The sequence below is a fragment of the Pelophylax lessonae genome, assembly GCF_965119305.1.
Source record: "Pelophylax lessonae genome assembly, chromosome: 3".
Lineage (NCBI taxonomy): Eukaryota > Metazoa > Chordata > Amphibia > Anura > Ranidae > Pelophylax > Pelophylax lessonae.
In genome coordinates this window covers 464,899,202-464,923,668 of record NC_138770.1, presented here as the reverse complement: position 1 = coordinate 464,923,668, position 24,467 = coordinate 464,899,202, and the positions used below count along the sequence as shown (strand labels likewise).

The 24,467-nt window shown below is 46.7% G+C and overlaps 1 protein-coding gene across 2 annotated transcripts in view; it reads left to right on the top strand.

Annotated features, from left to right (window-relative positions):
* Positions 1-24,467, top strand: part of PDE10A (phosphodiesterase 10A) — a 796,398-nt gene that overhangs the window by 462,039 nt on the left and 309,892 nt on the right. For both annotated transcript variants that reach the window (XM_082252527.1, XM_082252528.1), the window contains exon 4: positions 13,423-13,546. In XM_082252527.1, coding sequence (XP_082108653.1) covers positions 13,423-13,546 — 124 coding nt within the window. The remainder of the gene's footprint in view (positions 1-13,422; positions 13,547-24,467) is intronic.

Genomic DNA, 24,467 nt, shown 5'->3' with positions numbered 1-24,467 from the left:
ACTGAAGAGTCTAAGACTAGAAGGCATAGGAGTCATACCATACCTGAACAACCTCCTCTTTTTTTGCCAGCACAAAAGAGACCCTGACAGACAACCTCCAATTGAGTATTAGTTATTTAAAAAGTTTAGGGTGGATAATAAACAAACAAAAATCCTCCCTAAACCCCAGGCAAAAGGTAAATTACATAGGGTATGTGCTGAACGTGAGGGGAAACAAAAAATGTTTCTACCACAGGAAAAGATAGAAAGGATAACGAAAGAGGTGGAGACCTTATGTCTCCCCAACGCGGTCACCATCAGAAAAAAGCATGAGGGTCCTTGGCCTCATGTAGTCCTCTATACCGGCCGACACGTGGCACAACTGCACACAAGACCTTCACAGAACTTCATCCTGGTACAGTGGGAGGGAAACCTACGATCTATGGAATCCTGGATCACAATCCCGCAAGATTGTCGCTGCAATGGTGGCTCAAACCACACATACACAGCTAGGGGCGCTTGTGGATGCAAACAAATGCGAAGCCGAATCACCACAGATGCCAGCACCTCAGGCTGGAGAGCGCACTTAGCAGAACACCTTGCCCAAGGCACTTGGAGTCGGTACTGATCTCTCGCTTCATCTAAAATGATGGATATGGAATCCTAACGTGGACAGAGGGGAATTTAGGGTCATTATCCACCATACACCTGAGAGGGACAGAGAACACCCTAGCAGATTACCTAAGCAGAAACATGGTGTGGCACACGGAATGGTCCCTAGACCAGGCAACCTTTGATTGGATCGTTCAGATCTAGGGGACACCTTCGGTAGACCTTTTCGCATCGAAACACAACAACAAGGTCCCGAGGTTCTTTTCCCTTTAATGTCCATAGCAGCAAAAGGGAAACCTACTCCAAATTTAGATGTCAGGAGAATCCGAAAAGCCTACCTGGAAAGGACCAAAGACTAGCAGAAGACTTCCTTGCTATTCGTTCTATACTTATGTATACAAAATTGAGGTCAACAAGCTTTAAAGAGCTATTTAGCAAGATGGATTAAAATGGGCATCGTACTGGCATAACAGTCCCAAAGTCTAAGTCCACCTGCGAGATTTACAGCCCACTCTACCAAAGCGTGGGCCTCCTGTGCAAAAAAAAAAATAGGGGCTACGCCAGAGCAGATCTGCAGAGAAGCAACATTGTCAAGCTTTAAAACCTTTGTAAAGCACTATGGCATCGACCGCTTTTCCAGCCAAGATCCAGGCGGTAGACCCTCCCTGGTAAATATCCCTTACTACATCCGCTGGTAACTCCTTTTCTAGAAAGTCTTCCGAAGCAGCACTCATTCCCTCCCAAAAAAAAAGGGGAGAAAGAGGAATTTATTTGGTTTCAGTGAAAAGGCATTGTAATCACCTGTTCCTTCTGTACTTTTTTTTATTACTGAGGAATGCAGGTATGTGCAAACTTTTTATAATGGTGGACATTGTGTTTCCTATTACTGAGGAATGCAGGTATGTGCAAACTTTTTATAATGGTGGACATTCTGTTTCCTATTTACATGTGGGAGGAGCCCTATCTCTCAGGTGCTGCCCTGCAAGACTTCCTAGAAAAGAAGTTACTAGGTGCCTAACTGTTTTTCCAGCAAGAACTCCTCAATGTAGTCTTTATTAAACTCCAGTATCTTCCCAAATATAGAAGTTAAACGAACAGGCCTTTACTTATAGCTATCGCATCGAAAGCAATCGTTTTCATCCGATTTTTTCATTGTGTGTACTAGGCGTTTGGATTCCGCTTTTGTTATATCCTCTTCTGTTGTCTGTGATCGGATGGTAACAGATATCCTTCACCAACAAAGAGGTTTCGAACGAGGCTTTCTTTTTCTTTTGCAAGTGTTTTTTTTTCCATAGTTACATTGGTTAAGAAAAAAGATACAAGTCTATTTATTTCAACCAATAGAAACCACAGTTGATCCAGAGGAACTCTATCGTCCTTCCAAAGTTACAAAGGATACAATGGAGTATGTAAAAATAAAATCAAGGTGACAAAAATTCTAAATGAATGATAGTTTGCAAAAGAAAGTAAGACAAATGTTAAATTCTTTAAATTTGTTCATCATTATAAAAAAGTTAGGTCTGAGCATGTAGGCTCTTTACAAGATAAGTTAGAGTTGGTGACTGGGGACAAAGAGAAGACGTATTAAATACCTTCTTCAGCTCTGTGCATACAAAGGAAAATGAGGGAGCTCAATTTCCTTTAGGGGATAGTATTAATATAACCCCAAATGAATCCCATATGGTCCAGAAACATTAGGACAAACTAAAAGGGAATAAAGAACCTGAATCTTATGGCTTGCATATAAATGTCTTCAGAATCAAGCTTTGTGTTTTCAACGCCTTTGTTTTTAATTTTTAGAGCCTCTTTAATGACTGACGTGGTGCCATGGGATTGGCACAAGGCCGATGTGGTGCCTATATTTAACTTCCTCCCATCCGCGCTACAGCCTATGTACGGCTGCAGCGTGGACTCACATTTTCGGGAGGCCGTTTTTAAACGGCCTCCCTGGAACAGTCTCCCCGCGAGCGCGCATCGGGGAAAATCTGTGTCGGCCGTGTCCCTTGGACACAGCCGATCACAGATCGTGGTGAATGGCTAATCACAGCGGCCATTCACCACGTGATCGGACCATCCAATGAGAGATGATCTCATATGTAAACATATGAGATCATCTCTCATCGCCAGCGCTCCTTCCTCACATGGAGAATGCAGTGTGAGGAAGGAGGGAGAGCTGCCCAGCGCCGAGGACACAGAAGAATGTAATCAGGGCACCGATCACCAGTGCCCTGATTACTAGAGGTAAAAAAACATACACTCAGTGCCCACAGTGCCCGCCATCAGTGCCCCCATCAGTGCCCATAGTGCTGCCAGTCAGTGCCCATCAGTGCCTGCTTATCAAGGCACTGATGAGCACTGACTGGCAGCACTATGGGCACTGAGTGTGGGCACTGATGGTGCTGCCCATCAGTGCTCATCAGTGCCACCCGTCAGTGCCCATAAGTGCCATCCGCCAGTGCCCATAAGTGCCATCCGCCAGTGCCCATCAGTGGCGCCCGCCAGTGCCCATCAGTGCCGCCTCTCAGTGCCCAGCAGTGCCACCTCTCAGTGCCCATCAGTGCCGCCTATCAATGCTCATCAGTGCCGCCTATCAGTGCTCATCAGTGCGGCATATTAGTACCTCCTTATCAGTGCCCATAAGTGCCACCTCATCAGTGCCCATAAGTGCCACCTCATCAGTGCCCATCAGTGCAGCCTATCAGTGCCGCCTCATCAGCGCACATCAGTGAAGGAGAAAAATTTATTTATTTTCAAAATTTACTCACAGAAAATAAGAAAAACTTTTTTTTTTTTTCAAAATTTTCTGTCTTTTTTTTCTTTTTTTTTGTAAAAAATAAAAAACCCAGAGATGATTAAATACCACCAAAAGAAAGCTCTATTTGTGTGAAAAAAATGATAAAATTTCATATGGGTACAGTGTAGCATGACCGCGCAATTGTCATTCAAAGTGTGAGAGCGCTGAAAATTGGCCTGGATGGGAAGGGGGTTTAAGTGCACAGTAGGCAAGTGGTTAAAAAGGGATCAAATTATTTTCCTAGTAACTGCAAACAGCAGGTTAGCTTTACTTTTATAGTCTGGAAGATACTTGAGAATTTGAAAGACCATAGAAGTGTATTTGCTAGAAAATAATATTTCTCTTTCGTTCATTGGACACCCCTCCATATATTCTTTGACTCTGGGGTTATGCTGCTCTTCATAGGAGTAGGACTAGTTATGCTGCCCTCCATAGGAGTAGGACTAGGTGGAAACAAAACTTTACTATGACCCTAGGGCCGTCCTAGGGTGTATACTTCCCACTTCCTGTTATAGGACTCCAGTTTGTAACCAGCAGTGTCAGAAGAATACATAACTCAACAGAGGGGTGGGTGCTGTGTCAGTCTGTGAACATTAGAGAAAAGGATTTTACGGTAAGACAAAAATCCAGTTTTCTCTTTTGTTCATTGACGTACACAGCTCCATATCTTCTTTGACTCTGGCGCAACCAATGCAGCATCAGCGGTGTCCTCCAATTTTAAAGTTTCCCACACTGATACAATCAGTGCCTCCACAAGCGTCTTTTCATGCGCGGCCGTAGTGGAAGAGGAACCATCCTCACTGTCAGAACACTTGACTGCGTGGACACAAACCCAGTGGATTGACTCGCGTCTGTGGCGACCAAATCCACCTCAGACTCTGAGGAGGTAGAGAATACATGTGAGGGCGATGGTCGCCTGTTGCTAGGCTGCTTTTAAAAGGCCATATCAACTTTTTGATACAAGTGACTGTAGAACCACCGTCTTGGCTGCCAGGGCAGACTGAGACCCAGAAGGTCCCACAGCTTCTGAGAGTGGGATAGGTGGAGATACCTTCTCCAGGGACTCCATGGTTAAATTTTACAAAAGAAAAACCCTCGCACCGCTACCGCTGTGGGACTGCAAGACCCAGCGCACATGCAACACTGCTGTAGAAGAAGAGGGAGCTGTATACCCGCAGGGAGTTGCCATCACCTATTCAGAGCTGGATACAGAGCACCAAGCTGTTTACCATGCTGCGATCAGAAAAGGAAGAGAAAGCACACTGCCACTAGAGGCCCACCACCGCATCACCGCTCCACAGGCTACAAGAAAATGGCCGCCGCTTTGACTTCAATGGAAAACTCCAAAAACATGACTGCTGGACTACACTAATATGGCCGCCAAGGCTGTATACAGCCATCAACAACAAAATGACGGTGTCACGCGGCACCTAGGACCCATACAGGTACTTGTAGTCCACAAGGGGGGTCCTCACAGGGACCCCCTGCGCAGCCGTTCGCTGCATGAGCATCAAAAAAATGAGTTCTCTCCCACCTCTCTCCATCCCATCACCATGATGCCCTACATCCACAACAGCCCCTGCACCCCAAGGGGGGGGACTAAGGGGGGGGGGGGGAGTAGGTGAGGGTGGCCAGTACAGGGGAACCCAGATAGTGAGGGGGGGGGGGGACCATAAGGAAAGGAAGGGCACAAAAGAGGCCTACATACCTGAGAAAGTGCCCGCATCCACCCCAGTATTTCCCCAGAGGAGAGGGGGGACACTACTCACCACACATGGAAAACCAAGCGGGCACCACTCCTGACAGTCCACCATGCCATCTTGGAATGGTGGTGCTGTGGGCCAGAGGTACTGTGTCATGGCCAACCTAGCGCAGAGCTAATAGTTGGGTCCGCTCACTGGCCAGACTGGGAAGACCGTAAGGATCTAGGATATCCAGTGTGTCACCCAGTCCAGCAGTTAAATGTAGTTCTCACAGAAACAGAAATTAATAAAGGAAGAAAAATAATTCCATTTAAAAATGGAAAAATGCCAGGATCGCAGATCCCAGCAGGGAACCAGATCCTTACTGCTGACTAGGCAGAAAAAAACTGAAGTCCTATAGCAGGAAGTGCGAAGTATACCTCCTAGGATGGCCCTAGGGGCGTAGAAGTTTTGTTTCCACCTAGTCCTACTCCTATGGAGAGCAGCATAACCCCAGAGTCAAAGAAGATATGGAGCTGTGTCCGTCAATGAACATCAGAGAAAAGGATTTTGCAGCAAGACAAAAACACAGTTTTTAAGCAATAGACAGCATGGGTTCACAAAAGACTAAAGTTGTCAAACAAATCTGCTCTATTTTTATGATGACGTAAGCAAAATATCAGACAGAGGAGTGGCTGTTGATAAACAGTAGTATACTTGAACTTGGCAAAAACGTTTGACACCGTTTCCTACTCATGGCTAATGTGTAAGTTATAGTCAATAGCAGGGTTTCTCAACTGGGATTCTGCGGCAATATACCTGTCGCAGGCAGCTAACGGATAGTGCTGGTTGTGGCACGCTTTCCTCGCTGGCCCTTCCTCCCTTCCTGTCCATCCCAGATGCTTGTATGTGACATCACACGGGATGAACAGAAGGGGGGAGGAGGAGCTGTCAGGGAACAGCACACTGCAACTAGCATGAAAACAGCCGCTTTCCTGCGTTTCTTGGCATGAGAAGGAAACTGATACTGTAATGTGCCCTGCTATCTCCTTATGTAGTAGGCCCTCCTGACCCCCTGTTCCTCTCCCTGCTGCTCCCCCTGTACACTGCTTATTATAAGTTTGAGCCAGAGTCGAGCATCTGTGCAGAAAAAAAACAAACAGAATTTTGACATAAAATGGGTAAATTTTAAGGTGAACATTATTTCAGGGATTCCCCGAGATCTCAGACTTTTTTCCAGGGTTCCTCTAACATAAAAAGGGTGAGAAACCTTGGTCTATAGGCATAGAAAACTTGGTTTGTAAATAGATAGAAAACTGGCTTGAAGACCATATTCAGAGAGTAGTGATTAATGATTCATACTCTGAATTCTTAGACTCTGGTCTAAGGTTATTAGTGGTATGTGCCAAGATTCAGTGTAGGACCCTTACTTTTATAAATGATATAGGATTTTGGATTAAAAGTACTATTTCAGTGCTTGAAATGGGTAGCCTCCAAAACCCTGCCGCATTCCACTAGTTTTTTGCTAGTGTCCTATGGTGATGGACCTCTTCTCCCTTATGGAGATATCATTCTTAGCCTAAATAATTTTTATTTGACTTCGGTATCTTCAATCAAATCTTCACTGTCTTCAAATACAACAAATGAAGTAGTGCATGTTGATCAACTTCTGCAAAATTTTGGGAGCCATACCTGGACCGTACACCATGGCAACATAATGTAATGTTGGTTTAGGCACTGGATCCTGCGTGGGCTCTCACCTTTGCACTTGGTGCAATGGGTGTAGTTAGCTGTAGGGTGCTATGACTGTCACCCTAATTTTTGGACCATTTTTGTAGCCTTCATAGCAACTATGAGACATAATAATATCTTTGACACTTGCTTTATAATTTTTGGGTACATCCTGAATAGTATTTGTTTATACATTAAAACTATTAGAAGATGTTTAATGTGTTTAAAACGTATTTACTTGTACAGTTATAACTTTTCAAATTTGGCACTAAAATTCCACCATTCATAGATTAGTCTCAGATGGATGAATAGATGTTTCATCACACCGCAGGTCATACAGTTTACTTCTACTTCAGACTATTGCTTTTTTTAAGGTACTTAGGCTCTTCCTCCCACTGTTTTGCAATGAAGACTTCGCTAAAGGATGTTCGACACCCTGACAGGGTAACTATGTCCATGAAGGATAATGTACCATTGTCACACCCTACTCTGTAAGTACCCCACAGGGCAATACCCCGAATGATGACAATGGCAGAAACCATATGGAAGGGAACATGGCAAAAGCTCAGGCAAACATTTGTCCAAACGTGTGCTGAATGCTCAGAGTGGTGATGTTTCGCTACACTGAAGTAGGATCCTATTTTAATACTGGTCTTTGCATCCGTGTCTAGCTTTATTTTAGGCACACAACAAGCAGCCTACCTGACTATGGCTGAATTTTCTGCAACTGTGTCACAGTTTCTCTGACGGGCTTTATTACAACCATCACTCTACTAACCAAACCATTCCTGAGCTCTATTCAGTGATAAGATTTCACTAAAACGTGTACTGTTTTAATAGTAGCTCCTGCCATCTCCGTCTTGCTGTACCCATGGAAGATGTTCCTTGATTCAAAGATTCTGCTGACAAAGTCTTGGATGCTCTTAAATGCTCTCTATAGTCTCACATGTCCGGCTATGCAACCAGCCATTGCTGTAATTTATGTATGTCAAACCTTAGCTAATTAGCCTAAGGCAATGAAAAACCAACAGGATCCTGTCTTCCTGGACTGTATTGTGGTGGGGCACTTACAGATGTTACCCTCAGCTTTGCTCTTTTGCGTTGATGCTTTAAAACAACTCATGACACAAATCTCCAGAACGATTTTGATTCTGTCCATTTGTGAAGAATCTTGGGCGAAGGTGCATATGCTGGGACGTTTTACATGTTCCACACTAAAATTGGGTGGAACATGTAACCTTTTCCTAAAGTCAACTTATTCTTTAAACAAGTACCTTCAAGTTCTAAAGATCCTTATGGAATCCACAATGTCAGTTTAATACTTCTGTGAGGCAAGAATAATGCCTAGCATTCATAGACATCCCTGATGCCTATTGGTATGTTCCCATTTACCCAACTCATAAGCAATGTCTGTGCTTCACAATAGGTGACAATTGTCACACTGCCTCTTGACCTATCCCCAGCTTCCAGGGTATTCAGAGGAACTTGCAGCCCTTCTTGCCGTCTTAAGAACTCAGTGCAAATCAAGTTATAGGCAGTGGCGGCTGGTGCTCAAAAATTTGGGGGGGGGGGGGGCGCAAACAGAAAAATGTGCTCCCTTTCAATGCAGAGTGACCAGTGTTCCCCCGTTTCAATGCAGAGTGACCAGTGTTCCCCCGTTTCAATGCAGAGTGACCAGCGTGCCGTGCCCAGTTTCAATGCAGAGTGACCAGCGTGCCGTGCCCAGTTTCAATTCAGAGTGACCAGCGTGCCGTGCCCAGTTTCAATGCAGAGTGACCAGCGTGCCGTGCCCAGTTTCAATGCAGAGTGACCAGGGTGCCGTGCCCCGTTTCAATGCAGAGTGACCAGCGTGCCCCCTTTCATTGCAGAGTGACCAGCGTGCCCCCCTTTCATTGCAGAGTGACCAGCGTGCCCCCTGTCAATGCAGAGTGACCAGCGTGCCCCCTGTCAATGCAGAGTGACCAGCGTGCCCCCTGTCAATGCAGAGTGACCAGCGTGCCCCCTGTCAATGCAGAGTGACCAGCGTGCCCCCTGTCAATGCAGAGTGACCAGCGTGCCCCTGTCAATGCAGAGTGACCAGCGTGCCCCTGTCAATGCAGAGTGACCAGCGTGCCCCTGTCAATGCAGAGTGACCAGCGTGCCCCTGTCAATGCAGAGTGACCAGCGTGCCCCTGTCAATGCAGAGTGACCAGCGTGCCCCTGTCAATGCAGAGTGACCAGCGTGCCCCTGTCAATGCAGAGTGACCAGCGTGCTGTGCCCCTGTCAATGCAGATTGACCAGCGTGCTGTGCCCCTGTCAATGCAGATTGACCAGCGTGCTGTGCCCCTTCAATGCAGATTGACCAGCGTGCTGTGCCCCTTCAATGCAGATTGACCAGCGTGCTGTGCCCCTTCAATGCAGATTGACCAGCGTGCTGTGCCCCTTCAATGCAGAGTGACCAGCGTGCCCCTGTCAATGCAGAGTGACCAGCGTGCCCCTGTCAATGCAGAGTGACCAGCGTGCCCCTGTCAATGCAGAGTGACCAGCGTGCCCCTGTCAATGCAGAGTGACCAGCGTGCCCCTGTCAATGCAGAGTGACCAGCGTGCCCCTGTCAATGCAGAGTGACCAGCGTGCCCCTGTCAATGCAGAGTGACCAGCGTGCCCCTGTCAATGCAGAGTGACCAGCGTGCCCCTGTCAATGCAGAGTGACCAGCGTGCCCCTGTCAATGCAGAGTGACCAGCGTGCCCCTGTCAATGCAGAGTGACCAGCGTGCCCCTGTCAATGCAGAGTGACCAGCGTGCCCCCTTTCAATGCAGAGTGACCAGCGTGCCGTGCCCCCTTTCAATGCAGAGCGACCAGCGTGACGTGCCCCCTTTCAATGCAGAGCGACCAGTGCGCCCCTTTGCATTGAAGGGGGAACACTAGTCACTCTGCATTGAAGGGGACACGCTGGTCACTCTGCATTGGAGGGGGAACGCTGGTCACTCTGCATTGAGAGTGACCAACGTGCCCCCTTTCAATGCAGAGTGACCAGCGTGCCCCCTTCAATGCAGAGTGACCAGCGTGCCCCCCTTCAATGGAGAGTGACCAGCGTGCCCCCCTTCAATGGAGAGTGACCAGCGTGCCCCCCTTCAATGGAGAGTGACCAGCGTGCCCCCCTTCAATGGAGAGTGACCAGCGTGCCCCCCTTCAATGCAGAGTGACCAGCGTGCCCCCCCTTCAATGCAGAGTGACCAGCGTGCCCCCCCTTCAATGCAGAGTGACCAGCGTGCTGTGCCCCCTTTCAATGCAGAGTGACCAGCGTGCTGTGCCCCCTTTCAATGCAGAGTGACCAGCGTGCTGTGCCCCCTTTCAATGCAGAGTGACCAGCGTGCTGTGCCCCCTTTCAATGCAGAGTGACCAGCGTGCTGTGCCCTCTTTCAATGCAGTGTGACCAGCGTGCCCCTTTCAATGCAGTGTGACCAGCGTGCCCCTTTCATTGCAGAGTGACCAGCGTGCCCCCTTAAATGCAGAGTGACCAGCGTGCTGTGCCCCCTTTCAATGCAGAGTGACCAGCGTGCTGTGCCCCCTTTCAATGCAGAGTGACCAGCGTGCTGTGCCCCCTTTCAATGCAGAGTGACCAGCGTGCTGTGCCCCCTTTCAATGCAGAGTGACCAGCGTGCTGTGCCCTCTTTCAATGCAGTGTGACCAGCGTGCCCCTTTCATTGCAGAGTGACCAGCGTGCCCCTTTCAATGCAGAGTGACCAGCGTGCCGTGCCCACTTTCAATGCAAAGTTACCAGCGTGACGTGCCCCCTTCAATGCAGAGTGACCAGCGTGCTGTGCCCCTTCAATGCAGATTGACCAGCGTGCTGTGCCCCTTCAATGCAGATTGACCAGCGTGCTGTGCCCCTTCAATGCAGATTGACCAGCGTGCTGTGCCCCTTCAATGCAGAGTGACCAGCGTGACGTGCCCCCTTCAATGCAGAGTGACCAGCGTGCCGTGCCCCCTTTCGATGAAAAGTGACCAGCGTGCCGTGCCCCCTTTCATTGCAGAATGACCAGCGTGCCGTGCCCCCTTTCAATGCAGACTGACCAGCGTGCCCCCTTAAATGCAGAGTGACCTGCGTGCCCCCTAAATGCAGAGTGACCTGCGTGCCCTCTTAAATGCAGAGTGACCATCGTGCCCCCTTCAATGCAGAGTGACCAGCATGCCGTGCCCCCTTTTGATGAAAAGTGACCAGCGTGCCGTGCCCCCTTTCAATGCAGAATGACCAGCGTACCGTGCCCCCTTTCAATGCAGACTGACCAGCCTGCCCCCTTAAATGCAGAGTGACCAGCGTGCCGCGCCCCTTTTCAGTGCAGAGGGACCAGCGTGCCGTGCCCCCTTTCAATGCAGAGGGACCAGCGTGCCGTGCCCCCTTTCAATGCAGAGAGACCAGTGCACTTACCTGCAGCGGCGGCGTCTCCTCGAGTCCTCCTGCCTCCTCCTCGGCCAATGGCACGGGTTCGCCTTTCGGCCAATTGGGAAGCATTTTTTTCTTTCCTGCATTTTCTCAAAAACTTGTGGCGAAAAATTTAATTTTCCAAAATTACATTTTCTTTCCTGCATTTTCTCAAAAACTTGTGGCGAAAAATTTAATTTTCCAAAGACTATGCCTTTCAGAAGTTTCTTTAGTTTTCTTTTCAAAATGAGGTCCTTTTTTGGGTGTTTTGACTGTCCTGGAGCTCCAGGACCTCCAAAAATGTGATAGGTAGTGAAGAAATTAGATGGCTCATTTATGTGTAATTTATGCTCTGTGAAAGCCCAAAGGTGAACTTCGGATTTTGAGCCCTTCTATGCATCTAGGCTGGGAAGTCTCACACATGTGGTATCCCCATATGTGGGAGGCATAGCAAAATCTGTTTTGAGAGTATAATTCTACTGTAAGTATGCCTATGCTGTGTATAAGTAATTATTTGTTAAAATGGGAAGTTTATGACTTTTTTTTTTTTTTTTTTTATTCATTTTGCAAAAAATCGTGACAAAAAAATCACCATGCCTCTTATGAAAAACCTTGGACTATCTTCTTTCCAAAAAGGAGTCATTTTGGGGGTTGGGGTGTTTGTACTCTCCATGCATTTTAGACCCTCAAGAAATAATATATATCGGTAATATGTTTTTTCAAATACATATACCATAGTTTGTAGACTCTAACTTTCACACAGATTAAGTACTAAACACTGATTTGGGTTATTTTTTACCAATAAAATGTAGTGGCATATTTTTAAGAAGAAAGGTTTTTTGCAAAATTTTACAAAATTGTATAACAAAAACTAAGAACAAAAACTAAGAAAAATGTGGGTTCCCCCCTACCAAAATGTTTGGTATTTTTTTTTATGTGTATAGCAAAAATAACAGACCAAATAGTGAATAAATACCACAAAAAGAAATCTGTATGTCTCAAAAAAAGGATACATTTCATCTGGTTACAGTGTTGCATGAGTGAGTGATTGGCATTCAAAGTGTTACAGAGCTGGAAACTAAAAATTGGCCTAGGCAGGAAGAGGTGAAAGTGTCCAATTTTGAAGTTAGGGGACCCCTAGCAAGCTTTTGAGGACGCCTGATCAAGAAAAGCTGTTCTATATACAGTACCTATATGCAGTATTCTCTTGTACTATTCTTCACATTGATATGATCTTCAGAAAATGTGTTAAATATACCTTTATTACAGTTTAGGGTTTCTGCAGTTCTATCCAGTGGCCCATTTTTTGCAATGTTACTGGAAATGTAACTCAAAATGTTTGTATATAAAGAGAGTACATGATGATTTTGCATATGTTACCCCTTTAGCTTTACTAACCCTAGCCATGGACATAGTGTTTTCCTGCTGCAGTTCCTCAACAGCAGTGCCGTTTGCTTCACCCTGTTTGTCATCTTCATTATTTAACCTTTATTACTCTTTTTCTCAAGTAAAGAAAAACAGTAAGGCCCCATTCACACTAGTGCGACTTGTCCCGCGATTTTGGACCGCAAAATCGCATGACAAGTCGTTTTCCATTATTTTCAATGAGCCCCATTCATATCAGTGCGTTTTGAAGTCGCACCGACTTCAAAGTAGTTCCTGCACTACTTTGCCACGATTTTAATGCATTTTGAGGCATATAGCCTTGCCCATGCTTTCAAAATCGCGGCAAAAATCGCGCCGCGAAATCGCGGCAAAATTGCGTTGCAATAGTGTGAAAGGGGCCTTACTAATTTTGCTGATAAACAAACACTGTAAAGTTTCACCAGCCAAGCAAGTTTTGGGTCTCAGACTAGTGAATTGCTTGCAGGGACAGCTTTGAATAACTTTAATTCCTTTTCTTTAACCTTTTTATAAGAACTTAAATGGTTTTAGGTTCATAATGGTTGTCCTTTGGATAACTTTTCTGTCTTTAATGTGCAGGTGCAACTTCCACATTTTTTTTTATCTTTTTCCTTTTATGATAAATCAAACAGATTTGTTGCACAAGGGTGATAATTTCACACTACCTGACCGGTATCATATGCTATGTGGGTCTTCTACAGCCATACAAACATATTGGGTAGCCAGTTGATATGATAAGGAACAATGTATATAGCTTTGTTCTGTATTTTCTCCTTTTAACCATGTTGTAACATTTATTTCTCCATTCTCCTTAGCAGTATCAAGATACAAATATGCAAGGAGTGGTTTATGAACTGAACAGTTACATGGAACAGCGGCTAGATGCTGGCGGAGACAATAAATTACTCTTGTATGAATTAAGTGATATCATCAAAACAGGTAGATATACAAAAGTATACCGTTTTTTTTTTTTTTAGCTTGGGCACATCATATATTAAGCTTGTTTAGAGCAATGCAAACAGTGATTATGATGTGCAAAGTGCAGTAACGCTGAACAACTAATAATATTTATAATGTATCATTCAAAATCTGTAAAAGATTAGTTATGGTGAATACCTGATACCTGCACATGGTTCTTTTTATTAAAACAAGTCTGTTTGTAGTTCTGCACATTTTTAAGGTAAAATGCTTTTACAGAACTTTTCAGCTCACCCCTCCCCCCGAAAAAAAAAAAAAACATACCTCAGTTTAAAAGACACTGTGATAGAAAGAGCACAAGGCTTTTTTATTCTTAAAGCCTGGCTTCAGCTTTGCTTTTTCACATGATTTACATAATTTATACAGGATCTTTCTGGGAAATGTAGTCCTTTATCTCTTTTGTCCTCTTCCTGCCTGCATGACACTCTGCAATGTTGAACATTGTAATTCTTGGCATACAGGGAATGCCCTTTTTTACCGTTACAGGGTTTCACTGGGCATTAACAGTAACTGTTTGCATGGTAATGTAGCCTGCCCAGTTAATACCCTCTCCCAATCCAATTTTCAGGTTCCAACAGGGATCAGACTTCTTTTATAAGCCTTCTTATATAAGCCTATGATATTGCTTATTTTTGCACTGTTCTGGACACATGAACTCAGGATAAAGGTTTTTCACAAGTGTTGGCCACATCACTAGAATATGATTTATTTTTTTTCAAATATTTTATTTATTCAAAGATGGATGGACCAGTACATACAGGCATAACCTATAAAAGAGAAAGGGAAAAAAAAAATAACAGTAATAAACAAAGATTTCCCCATATTGTATATTTGTATCATACATCACAGCATGTTTTGCATATCTAGTTGTGGTAACAGTTCCAAGTTGAATTACGTGTGTCTATAGGCATAGAGAGCCAAGGTAATGTTAGCTGCATATGAAACATCATCATCCATTTCATCCCTCCTTTATTTTTAAGAGTGTGAAGATTAGGATACTCAGAGATAGAAATTGAAGGATAGAAGAACAAAGATTAAGCGAGAGAGATAGGAGGAAGAGATGGGGGACAGAGAGGAAAAAGAAAAAGGGGGGGGGGGTAGGGGTAAGGGGAAAGGGATGTGAGCATAGACTTGTGCATGGAGTGATCAAACACACAATTTCCATCATCTATTTGCAGATATTAGACACTGGGCATTTCAGGGTACATCATGCTTTGTCCCCTGTCAGAGAAAAGAAACAGATTCCATAGACTCCAAGTCTTATCATATTTTTCCCTATTATGTTGTGCCGTCAGTACAAGGTCTTCCATTTTGTTAATTTCTTCAATTTTACGTATACAGTCGTTAATGGTTGGGGGGAATTGTGTTTTCCAATATAGTGTTATATTTGATATATGCAGCAAGAAGAAAGCCGGATCATTTGGAATCTCATAATCAGTGAACTTTTGAGCTAATTCCCGGACCGCCCCCCAAAAGAGGGACAATTTAGGGCATGACCAAAAAATGTGCAGTAGCGTTCCTGGTTCCCCCTGACATCTCCAACAACGATCGGTGGTGTTCGGGTAGAATTTATGAAGTAAATAGGGGACGTGATACCATATCGTAAGGATCTTATAATTAGTCTCCTGGATCTTCGTACAAGAGGGTGTTTTCAGCGAGAGTGTATGTATATATGCATTGTTCCGGTTTCTGTATGAATGTGCGATTCAGGTCCACCTCCCATTTCCCTAGACAAGGCAAGCGACTACCCTCTGGCGGGAGTACTAGTAAACTATAGACTTTGGACAAAGGCCGCGATAGAGTGCCCTCTCCTGAGCAGTATTCTTCAAAGTGTGTAAAATCTCTACTGAAAACCCTCGGATTTGGTAGTGAGTGTAGGTAGTGGTGTATTTGAATGGCTTTCCAGAAAGTGAGTCTAAAAGGACCCTGCGTGTCTGTCAGTTGTTCAAGCATGGGCCAATGAGTCTTAAGCAAGAAATGAGAGGCTTGAAAACATCCTCGATCCCGCAGATTCTGATATGACCGGTCCTCCAGACCAGGAGGAAAGGCTGGGTTACCTATAATCGGGAACAAGGGCGAACTAGTTTTGGATAGGAGCGACTGTGTCAATAAAGTGGAGGCTATACGTAGCGTGGTTCCTATAGTGGGGTTTTTTAAAGTTGTGTGAAAGAGAACCGTAGCACCAAGGTGCCCCGCACAGCGATGCATCAGATTGTATTCGTTCGATACGCACCCATAACTTGTGGTGAGAATGTCTTCTCCAATCCTATGAACTTACTTAAGTGTGACACTTGGTAATATTTTAAAATGTCTGGCAAAGCCAGGCCACCATTTATTTTGGGAAAAGAGAGTTGAGAGCGTGGGACGCGCTGCTTTGTTTTCGCCCCAAACTAAGCTGGTGAATAATGAATGTACCCATTTAAAAAATATGGATGGGATTGTGATGGGCAACGCCTTGAATAAAGGAGTTTAGGGAGGATGCTCATCTTTAAAAGATTACATCTCCCAAACAACGAATGAAGCCCCTGATGCCACTTCTCAAGAAGCGTGCGTAACTGTGCTAATAGAAGAGGGAAGTTAACCTCATAGGTTGTAGAGAGATCAGGAGGTCTAAATGTTCCCAAGTATTTGAGGGCCATGTCCGTCCACTTGAATGGGAGGGTAGATTTTAGATGCTATAAAAGTGCAGATGGTAGTCTAATTCCCATAGCCTCCAACTTATCGAAGTTGATTTTTAGGTTGGAGAGTTGGCTGTAAAGCTCAAATTCACGCAGTAAATTAAGTATGGATCTGAGCGGATTAGTGAGGGGAAAAAAGCAAATCATCAGCATATGCCGATACCTTGCAATGGGTGTCTCCTATACACAACCCCGTGATGTCCAGGTTGAGGCGGACTCTGCAAAGTAAGGGTTCCAAGGAAAGCGCGAACAGCAGGGGAGACGGGGGACATCCCTGTCTCTTCCCGTTAGTGATTGGGAAGGGATCAGATAGGAGCCCATTGCTTTTCACTTGTGCTGTGAGTTTGGAATATATCTGAGAGATCCATTTGATCATATTCTCCCCAAGACCTATGTGGCATAATAAGGAAAACATGAATCGGCAATCAACACGATCAAACGCCTTCTCCGCATCAGTACTCAGAAAGACACTAGGCGTATTGGACGTGTTTGCAATATGAGCTAGGTTTAGGAGTTGGGTTGTGTTATATCTGGCCTCTCTCGACGGGATAAACCCCACCTGGACCCAGTAAACCAGATGTTGGAGATGGGGAGCAAGTTGCATGGCTAGTATTTTAGTGAATATTTTAAGGTCAGTGTTCAGAAGAGAGATAGGCCTATAACTACCACATGCAGCTGAGTCTTTGCCTGCTTTGTGTATAAGGGAGATAAGAGCTTTCAAGGTATCCTGTGGAAAGGTGGTTTCCAAACCTAACCCGGTATAAAGTCTGATCATATGATGGCCAAGCGTGGGTAAAAAAAGCTCTATAATATTGTATAGTAAAGCCATCAGGGCCCGGAGCTTTACCTAGCTTGAAGGATCCAATCGCCACGCGCAATTCTTCCATCAAGATAGGGGCCTCTAAAGTTGTCCGTATCTTGGTCAGAAGATTGGGGAGCTGAGAGGATGCAATATAGTCAGTGGCGTAGCGTGGGGGGTGCTGGGGGGGGCCAGCCGCACCGGGCGCAAAATCTGGGGGGGGGCGCATCTCACGGCGTGCCAGTGTCGCTGTCCCCCGGCCGGCCCGACGTGCTCCTGCAGCACCTTAGCCAACATGTCACAGCGCATGCGCCATTTTTAAGTCTAAGGCGCCTCACGAACAGGTAAGTGAACTCCTTCACAGTAGGACAGAGGATGATGTAGGGGGAGTCAGTGTGGGGGGGGGTCAGTGTAGGTGTCAGTGTGGGGGGGGTCAGTGTAGGGGGGCAGTGTAGGAGGGGTCAGTGTAGGGGGGTCAGTGTCAGTGTGGGGGGGGGGGTCAGTGTAGAAGGGGTCAGTGTAGGGGGGTCAGTGTAGGAGGGCTCAGTGTAGGTGTCAATGAAGGGGGGTCAGTGTAGGAGGGGCCAGTGTAGGTGTCGGTGAACGGTTCAGTGTAGGTGTCAAAGAAGGGGTCAGTGTAGGTGTCAGTAAAGGGGGGTCAGTGTAGGTATCAGTGTAGGGGGGTCAGTGTAGATGTCAGTGTAGGGGGTCAGTGTAGGAGGGGTCAATGAAGGGGGGGGTCAGTGTAGGTGTCAATGAAGGGGGGTCAGTGAAGGGGGGTCAGTGTAGGTGGGTCAGAGTAGGTGTCACTGTTGGGGGGGGTCAGTGTAGGTGTCAGTGAAGGGGTCAGTGTAGGTGTCAATGTGGGGGGGGTCAGTGTAGGGGGTCAGTGTAGGTGTCAATGTAGGGGGGTCAGTGTAAGGGTTCAGTGAAGGGGGGTCAGTGTAGGTGTCAGTGTAGGGAGGTCAATGTGTGTGGGGGGGTCAGTGTAGGTGTCAATGTGGGGGGGTTAGTGTAGGTGTCAGTAAAGGGGTCAATGTACAGGGGTCAGTGTAGGGGGGTCAATGTAGGGGGGGTCATTGTAGGAGTCAATGTGTAGGGGGGGTCAGTGTAGAGGGGAGTCAGTGTAGGGGTCAGTGAAGGTGTCGGTGTAGGGCTCAGTGTAGGTGTCAGTGAAGGGGGGTCAGGGAAGGAGGGGCAGGGAAGACGGGTCACTGAATGGGGGCCAGTGTATGTGTCACTGTAGGTGTCAGTGAAGGGGTCAGTGTAGGTGTCAATAAAGGGGTCAGTGTAGGGGGGGTCAGTTTAGGGGGGGTCGGTGAAGGTGTCAGGTAGGTCAGTGTAGGAATCAGGAATGTCAATGTAGGAGTCAGTGTAGTAATAAGGTAGGTCAGTGTAGTGATAAGGTCGGTTTGTGCAGGAATCAGGTAGGTCAGTGGAGTGGTCAAGGTAGGTCTGTGTAGTGGTCAGGTAGGTTTGTGTAACTGTCAGTATAGTAATTAGGTAGGTCGGTGTAGTGATCAGGTCAGTGTAGTGGTCAGGTAGGTCTGTGTAGTGGTGAGGTAGGTCAGTGTAGGTGTCAGTATAGTAATCAGGTAGGTCTCTGTATTGGTCAGATAGGTCTCTGTAGGTGTCAGTATAGTGATCAGGTAGGTTAGTGCAGGAAACAGGTATGTCTGTGTAGTGGTCAGTGTAATTGTCAGGTAGGTTTGTATAGTGGTCAGGTAGGTCTGTGTAGTGGTCAGGTAGGTCAGTGTAGGTGTCAGTATAGAAATTAGGTAGGTCAGTGTAGTGATCAGGTTGGTTAGTGCAGGAATCAGGTAGGTCAGTGTAGGTGTCTGTGTAGTGGTCAGGTAGGTTTGTGCAGTGGTCAGGTAGGTCTGTGTAGGTGTCAGTATAGTAATCAGGTAGGTCAGTGTAGGAATAAGGTAGGTCAGTGTAGTGGTCTGTGTAGTGGTCTAGTAGATTTGTGAATGGGGCCCAAATTACTAACCTTGCCCCGGGCGCTGACAACCGACGCTACGCCACTGAATATAGTCATCCATCTGTGATTGGGGTACCTGGCGGTCATGAAAATTGTACAAGGAGGCATAAAATCCTCCAAATTCCTGTGCTATGTGCTGAGGAAGGGTTATTTTTTGTCCCGCTGGAGAGACGAAATGGGGAATATAACTCTCCAGTCTTTGTTCCCGCACCGAATGCGCCAAAAGTTTCCCACACTTGTTCCCCGAAACGTAAAATGATTTTCGACACTTCTGTAAATCAGTCTTGGCTTTAATATACAGGAGATCTGTAACTTGTTTGCGGAGCAGCAGCAAGTCCTTCTCCAACCCGGCTCCTGGCATAGTTCATGCAGCATTTCTATTTCATGGATCTCATTTAAGAGGGAGGTGAGTTTCTCTAAACGCGCTTTTTTAATACGAGAGCCATGTTTAATAAGGACCCCCCTAATGACAGCCTTATGGGCTTCTAAGGATGCCGGTGTTACAATCCTGCGTCACATTGATTTTGAAAGTAGGCATCTAGTTCCTTGGCTACGTCTTCCAACATGTATGGAGGCTGTCACTATGTCTCCAGAATCGTGTACCAGAGGAGGGTACCTCTGATAAGGGGTAGGTTAAAGAGATGTCGTTCCGATCCGAGAATGTAATCGAGTCAATGACAGTAGATTTAACAGCATGCAATTTTCGATGTGGGATAAGGAATAAGTCGATTCTAGAATAGGATTTGTGTGGGGCTGAATAGAACATATAGTCCCGTTCGCCAGAGTGTTGTAAGCGCCCTACTAATAGGGCCTCATGCAACGCCTGCAAAAGCTTTTTACGAGAGCCAGGGAGAACCAAGGATCATCCTGAGGCAGAGCCAGGACAAATCCATCCAGCGCCCAGGGCGAAGACACCAAACAACAAAATAAAAAAAAAAAATTGAGCACTAATTGGCACACTTAGCCATAAGCATACATACATTCCCTTTCCAAGCCAAATATTTCCACAAGCACAAATACCCCCAATCATCCCTACTGGCATAAATCTTCCCCATCCCCATTTCTAACAGCCCAAAAATTCCCCATCCTGGCACAAATCCCCCATCACATCTTCTAACACAACCCCACCCAAATCCCCTCCTAGCCCAAACCCCCCCCCCCCCATCCCACCAGCAAAAATCCCCCCTCCTGGCACAAATCCTATTCCCTCCAACCCCACAGCAAAAATCCCCCCCTCCTGACACAAATCCTCCCCATCCCAGCAGCACATATCTCTTCCTCCTGGCACAAATCTTCTTTCCCCAACCCCACCGCACAAATCCTCTCCCCCCCCAGCACAACCCCCCAAATCACCCTCCTAGTACCCCCCCCCCCCAAATTTCACCTCCTAGAACAAATCCCACCCATCAAATCCTCCCCCCATCAAAATTTTCCCCCTAGCACAAATACACCCCATCATTCCTACTGGCACAACCCCCCCCCCACAAATACCCCTTTTTAACAGCCCCAAGACTTCCTGTTCTGGCACAAATCCATCCCCCCACCCCATCCCAATAATCTCTTCAAGGACAATCCCCAAATCTCCCCTCCTGGCACAAATCCTCACCCCCCCCCCCCCCAGCACGAATCACCACCTCCTAGCACCCCCCCCCCCAATTCCCCTGCTAGAAGAAAGCTTATATTGTCACCTCTCAAATTCCCCATCCCAGCACAAGTCCCCCCCCCCCCATATCAATCCCACCTAGAAGTAACCATCTTCTCCCCATCCCTCCTAGTACAAATCCATCCAGCGCCCAGGGCGAAGACACCAAACAACAAAATAAAAAAAATGAGCACTAATTGGCACACTTAGCCACAAGCATACATACAATTCCTTTCCAAGCCAAATATTTCCACAAGCACAAATACCCCCAATCATCCCTACTAGCATAAATCTTCCGCATTCCCATTTCTAACAGCCCAAAAATTCCCCATCCTGGCACAAATCCCCCATCACCTCTTCTAACACAACCCCACCCAAATCCCCTCCTAGCCCAAATCCCCCCCCCCCATCCCGCCAGCAAAAATCCCCCCTCCTGGCACAAATCCTCCCCATCCCAGCAGCACAAATCCCCCATCTCCACAGCACATATCTCTTCCTCCTGGCATCCTCCTCAAATCCTCTTTCCCCAACCCCACCGCACAAATCCCCCCTCCTGGCACAAATCCTCTCCCCCCCCAGCACAACCCCCCAAATCACCCTCCTAGTACCCTCCCAAATTTCACCTCCTAGAACAAATCCCACCTGTCAAATCCTCCCCCCATCAAAATTTTCCCTCTAGCACAAATACCCCCCATCATTCCTACTGGCACAACCCCCCCCCCCAAATACCCCTTTTTAACAGCCCCAAGACTTCCTGTTCTGGCACAAATACATCCCCCCACCCCATCCCAATAATCTCTTCAAGGACAATCCCCAAATCCCCCCTCCTGGCACAAATCCTCACCCCTCCTAGCACCCCCCCCCAATTCCCCTGCTAGAAGAAAGCTTATATTGTCACCTCTCAAATTCCCCATCCCAGCACAACCCCCCCCCCCCCCATATCAATCCCACCTAGAAGTAACCATCTTCTCCCCATCCCTCCTAGTACAAATACTTTTTGGGGGATTGTCCATGGGGGGAGAGGGAATAAGAGAATTTGTACTAGGAGGGGTGGGGAGAAGATGAATACTTCTAGGTGGGATCAATATGGGAGGGGGAGGGGGGATTGTGCTGAGATGGGGAATTTGGGAGGTGACAGGATAAGATTTATGCCCCCAGTGCAGTTCTCCCTTTCCTCCAGCATCTCATGCAGACCTCGGATACAGCGCTGCACATCGATCTGTGATCCTCCTCTTCTGAGGCTCCTCCTCCTCTTCATATGTCAGAGCAGAGGAGGAGCGGAGGAGGAGCCTAAGAGCAGCCGATTCCTAAAGCTTTGCACGGACAGCTGGCGGGAGAGATGCGGCTGCAGAAGGGGAAGAAGATTGCAGCTCAGGGATGACACTGGATGTCAGATTGGGACTATACAGAGTTTGTTACCTGCCTCCTTTCCACATTGTTTGCTTGGAGGAGTGGGGGTAACAAACTCTGTTAGTCCGGATCTGACATCCAGTGTCATTCCTGAGCCGCAATCTTCTTCCCCTTCTGCAGCCGCAACTCTACCGCCAGCTGTCTGTTCAAAGCTTTAGGAATTGTCTTCTCCTAGGCTCCTCCTCCGCTCTGACATTTTAAGGTAAGGAGAAGTCTAGATCTGACAACCGCTATAGTGACAGGAGTGTGAAGCCTGGCGAGAAGAGAGAGAGCACATCCCGCTCTCTCCTGTCAACTTACAGTATAGTCACTGAAACACTCCTGGCAACGCCCCCTCCACCTCCCATGCTACAGACGCCCAGGGCAGCCGTCCCTCCCGCCCACCCCTTGTACCGGCCCTGTCCTGAGGACGTATCAACAGCAGGGACCAAAGGCACAATAAAGTCACCACCATTAATTAATTGTCCTTCTGAGAGGGACATACGTTTTTTCAGAGTTCGTCTGATAAAATGATAATGCCTCTCATTGGGAGCATACATTGTCGCGAGGGTAAACCCAATGTCCCTTATTCGACCCTTGACTAATATATATCGTCCTTCAGTGTCTTTATGTGTATGGAGGTGCGTCCATGGAAGTTTGGCTAACAGTAGTATGGATACCCCCTTAGATTTTGCCACTACATTAGTTGAGTGATATGTTAATGGTGTGGGAGATTAGCTCACAGGGATCACCTTTACCAGGAAAATAAGGCCAGCATGCAAGTAATTTCTTTAGTCTGGTGGGTTGCCAGCTTTATTTAGCAGAGGTTTGCAAATATGAAAAAACCAACAAAACAGTAAGCAAATCCTTGCTGTCCGGCGCTAAACTATACAGTAGACTTTCTCACTATATGGTGTGGGGCTGGTCCCCATCACCCACAAAACATGTGGTAAAGCAAACCTTTTCTTTTAAAGTCCAAACAGAGCTCCTCTCTCAGATTCCCTTCTGAGTCTCAGGCCAGAGCATTCCTGTGCTCTCCTACTGTTCATTTAAAGTCCACCTGAGCATGGACTCAGGTGACCCACAATCTGCGGACTGGAACCTAGCCTGTCACAGAGGCTGGAAAAACCCAGGCCTGATTCCAGTACAGTCTCTCACCACAGAACGTATGCGAGGTAAAATCTACCGACTATCCACTACCTCACCTCGCATACCGTCACAATGGGTAGAAGCCATTTTTAAGGCTGGGAAGTCTCTCATCCCTGAAGGGAGTTTCCTGTATAAATGCTACGTCTGCTTTTTGGCATTTTAAGTCATTTAACAATACTCGTCGCTTTATGTCACTTAGCATTTATCGAGACCACTTTCAACAAGTCCATGTGTCGGAGGGAAGAGGATGGGGAGGGAAAAAAAAGGGAAAAACCCGAGGTGGAGAGCAAAGGGGGGAAGCTGAAAGTAGGAGAGGTTAAGAGAGAGATACGAAAGTACAAAAGAAGTATAAAGGACAAAGAAAGGGGTAAGAGATATCTTCCCCTTGTAAACCTAAATCTGCAGATGATCTGCTCTAGCACACTATGGCCACAAGCCAACACTGGTGTGCAGGCCTAAGTGGGGGAGTGGATGGAGAGGAAACGGAGAGAGAGAGTCCGACCCTCCCCACCCAGCCCAGCAGGGAAAGAATTAAGGTTAATCAAAACAGTAAGCAATAAGCAAAGCAATGCAAATAAAACAAGGCAACGAGAAAACCAAAACAAGTATGAAGTGACTGAGCTGCTCTGTCATGGGCAATGCAAAACAGGACACCTCAGCACCCTAAGATGCTAGGAGTAATGCATGGCGGTCAAACAGAGCCCCACAGGCAATGCACTACTTCCTCCTTGTGGGTATGTCACCCCACGTCCGCCCCCTCCCCCACCTAGTCGGGAAAACCAGGATCAGGGTCAGGGAACAACTCAGTCCCCCAAGTAGTACAAAGGCCCAACAATAACATTAATGGAAGTGCGAAGAGTAAAATGTAAACTCAAATCAGGCAGTAGAGCCACTGGCGAGATACACTAGAAATCTCCCTCATCACCTGGGCCAAAACCACAAAGGAAGTAAATCATTAAGACACTAAATGTCTGCGCCTAAGAGAGCAAACTGTAGTGGGTCCATTTGACAGATAATCTGAAATATCAAGGCACAGCCATCTCGAGGGCATAGAAAGGGAAGAAGTTGGCATGCATTTGTTTTAGCCTCAGTTGGTAAGAAAACTGTATAGCATACATATCTTCCAACCTATAATGCTGGCCACAGAGTACATTGGCAGGCGAAGAGGGGAGATATAAAATACATTTTAAAAAGGGTGCGGTCAGTGAGGCCCCAAAGGGCACAAGTCTGGGTGCATGATT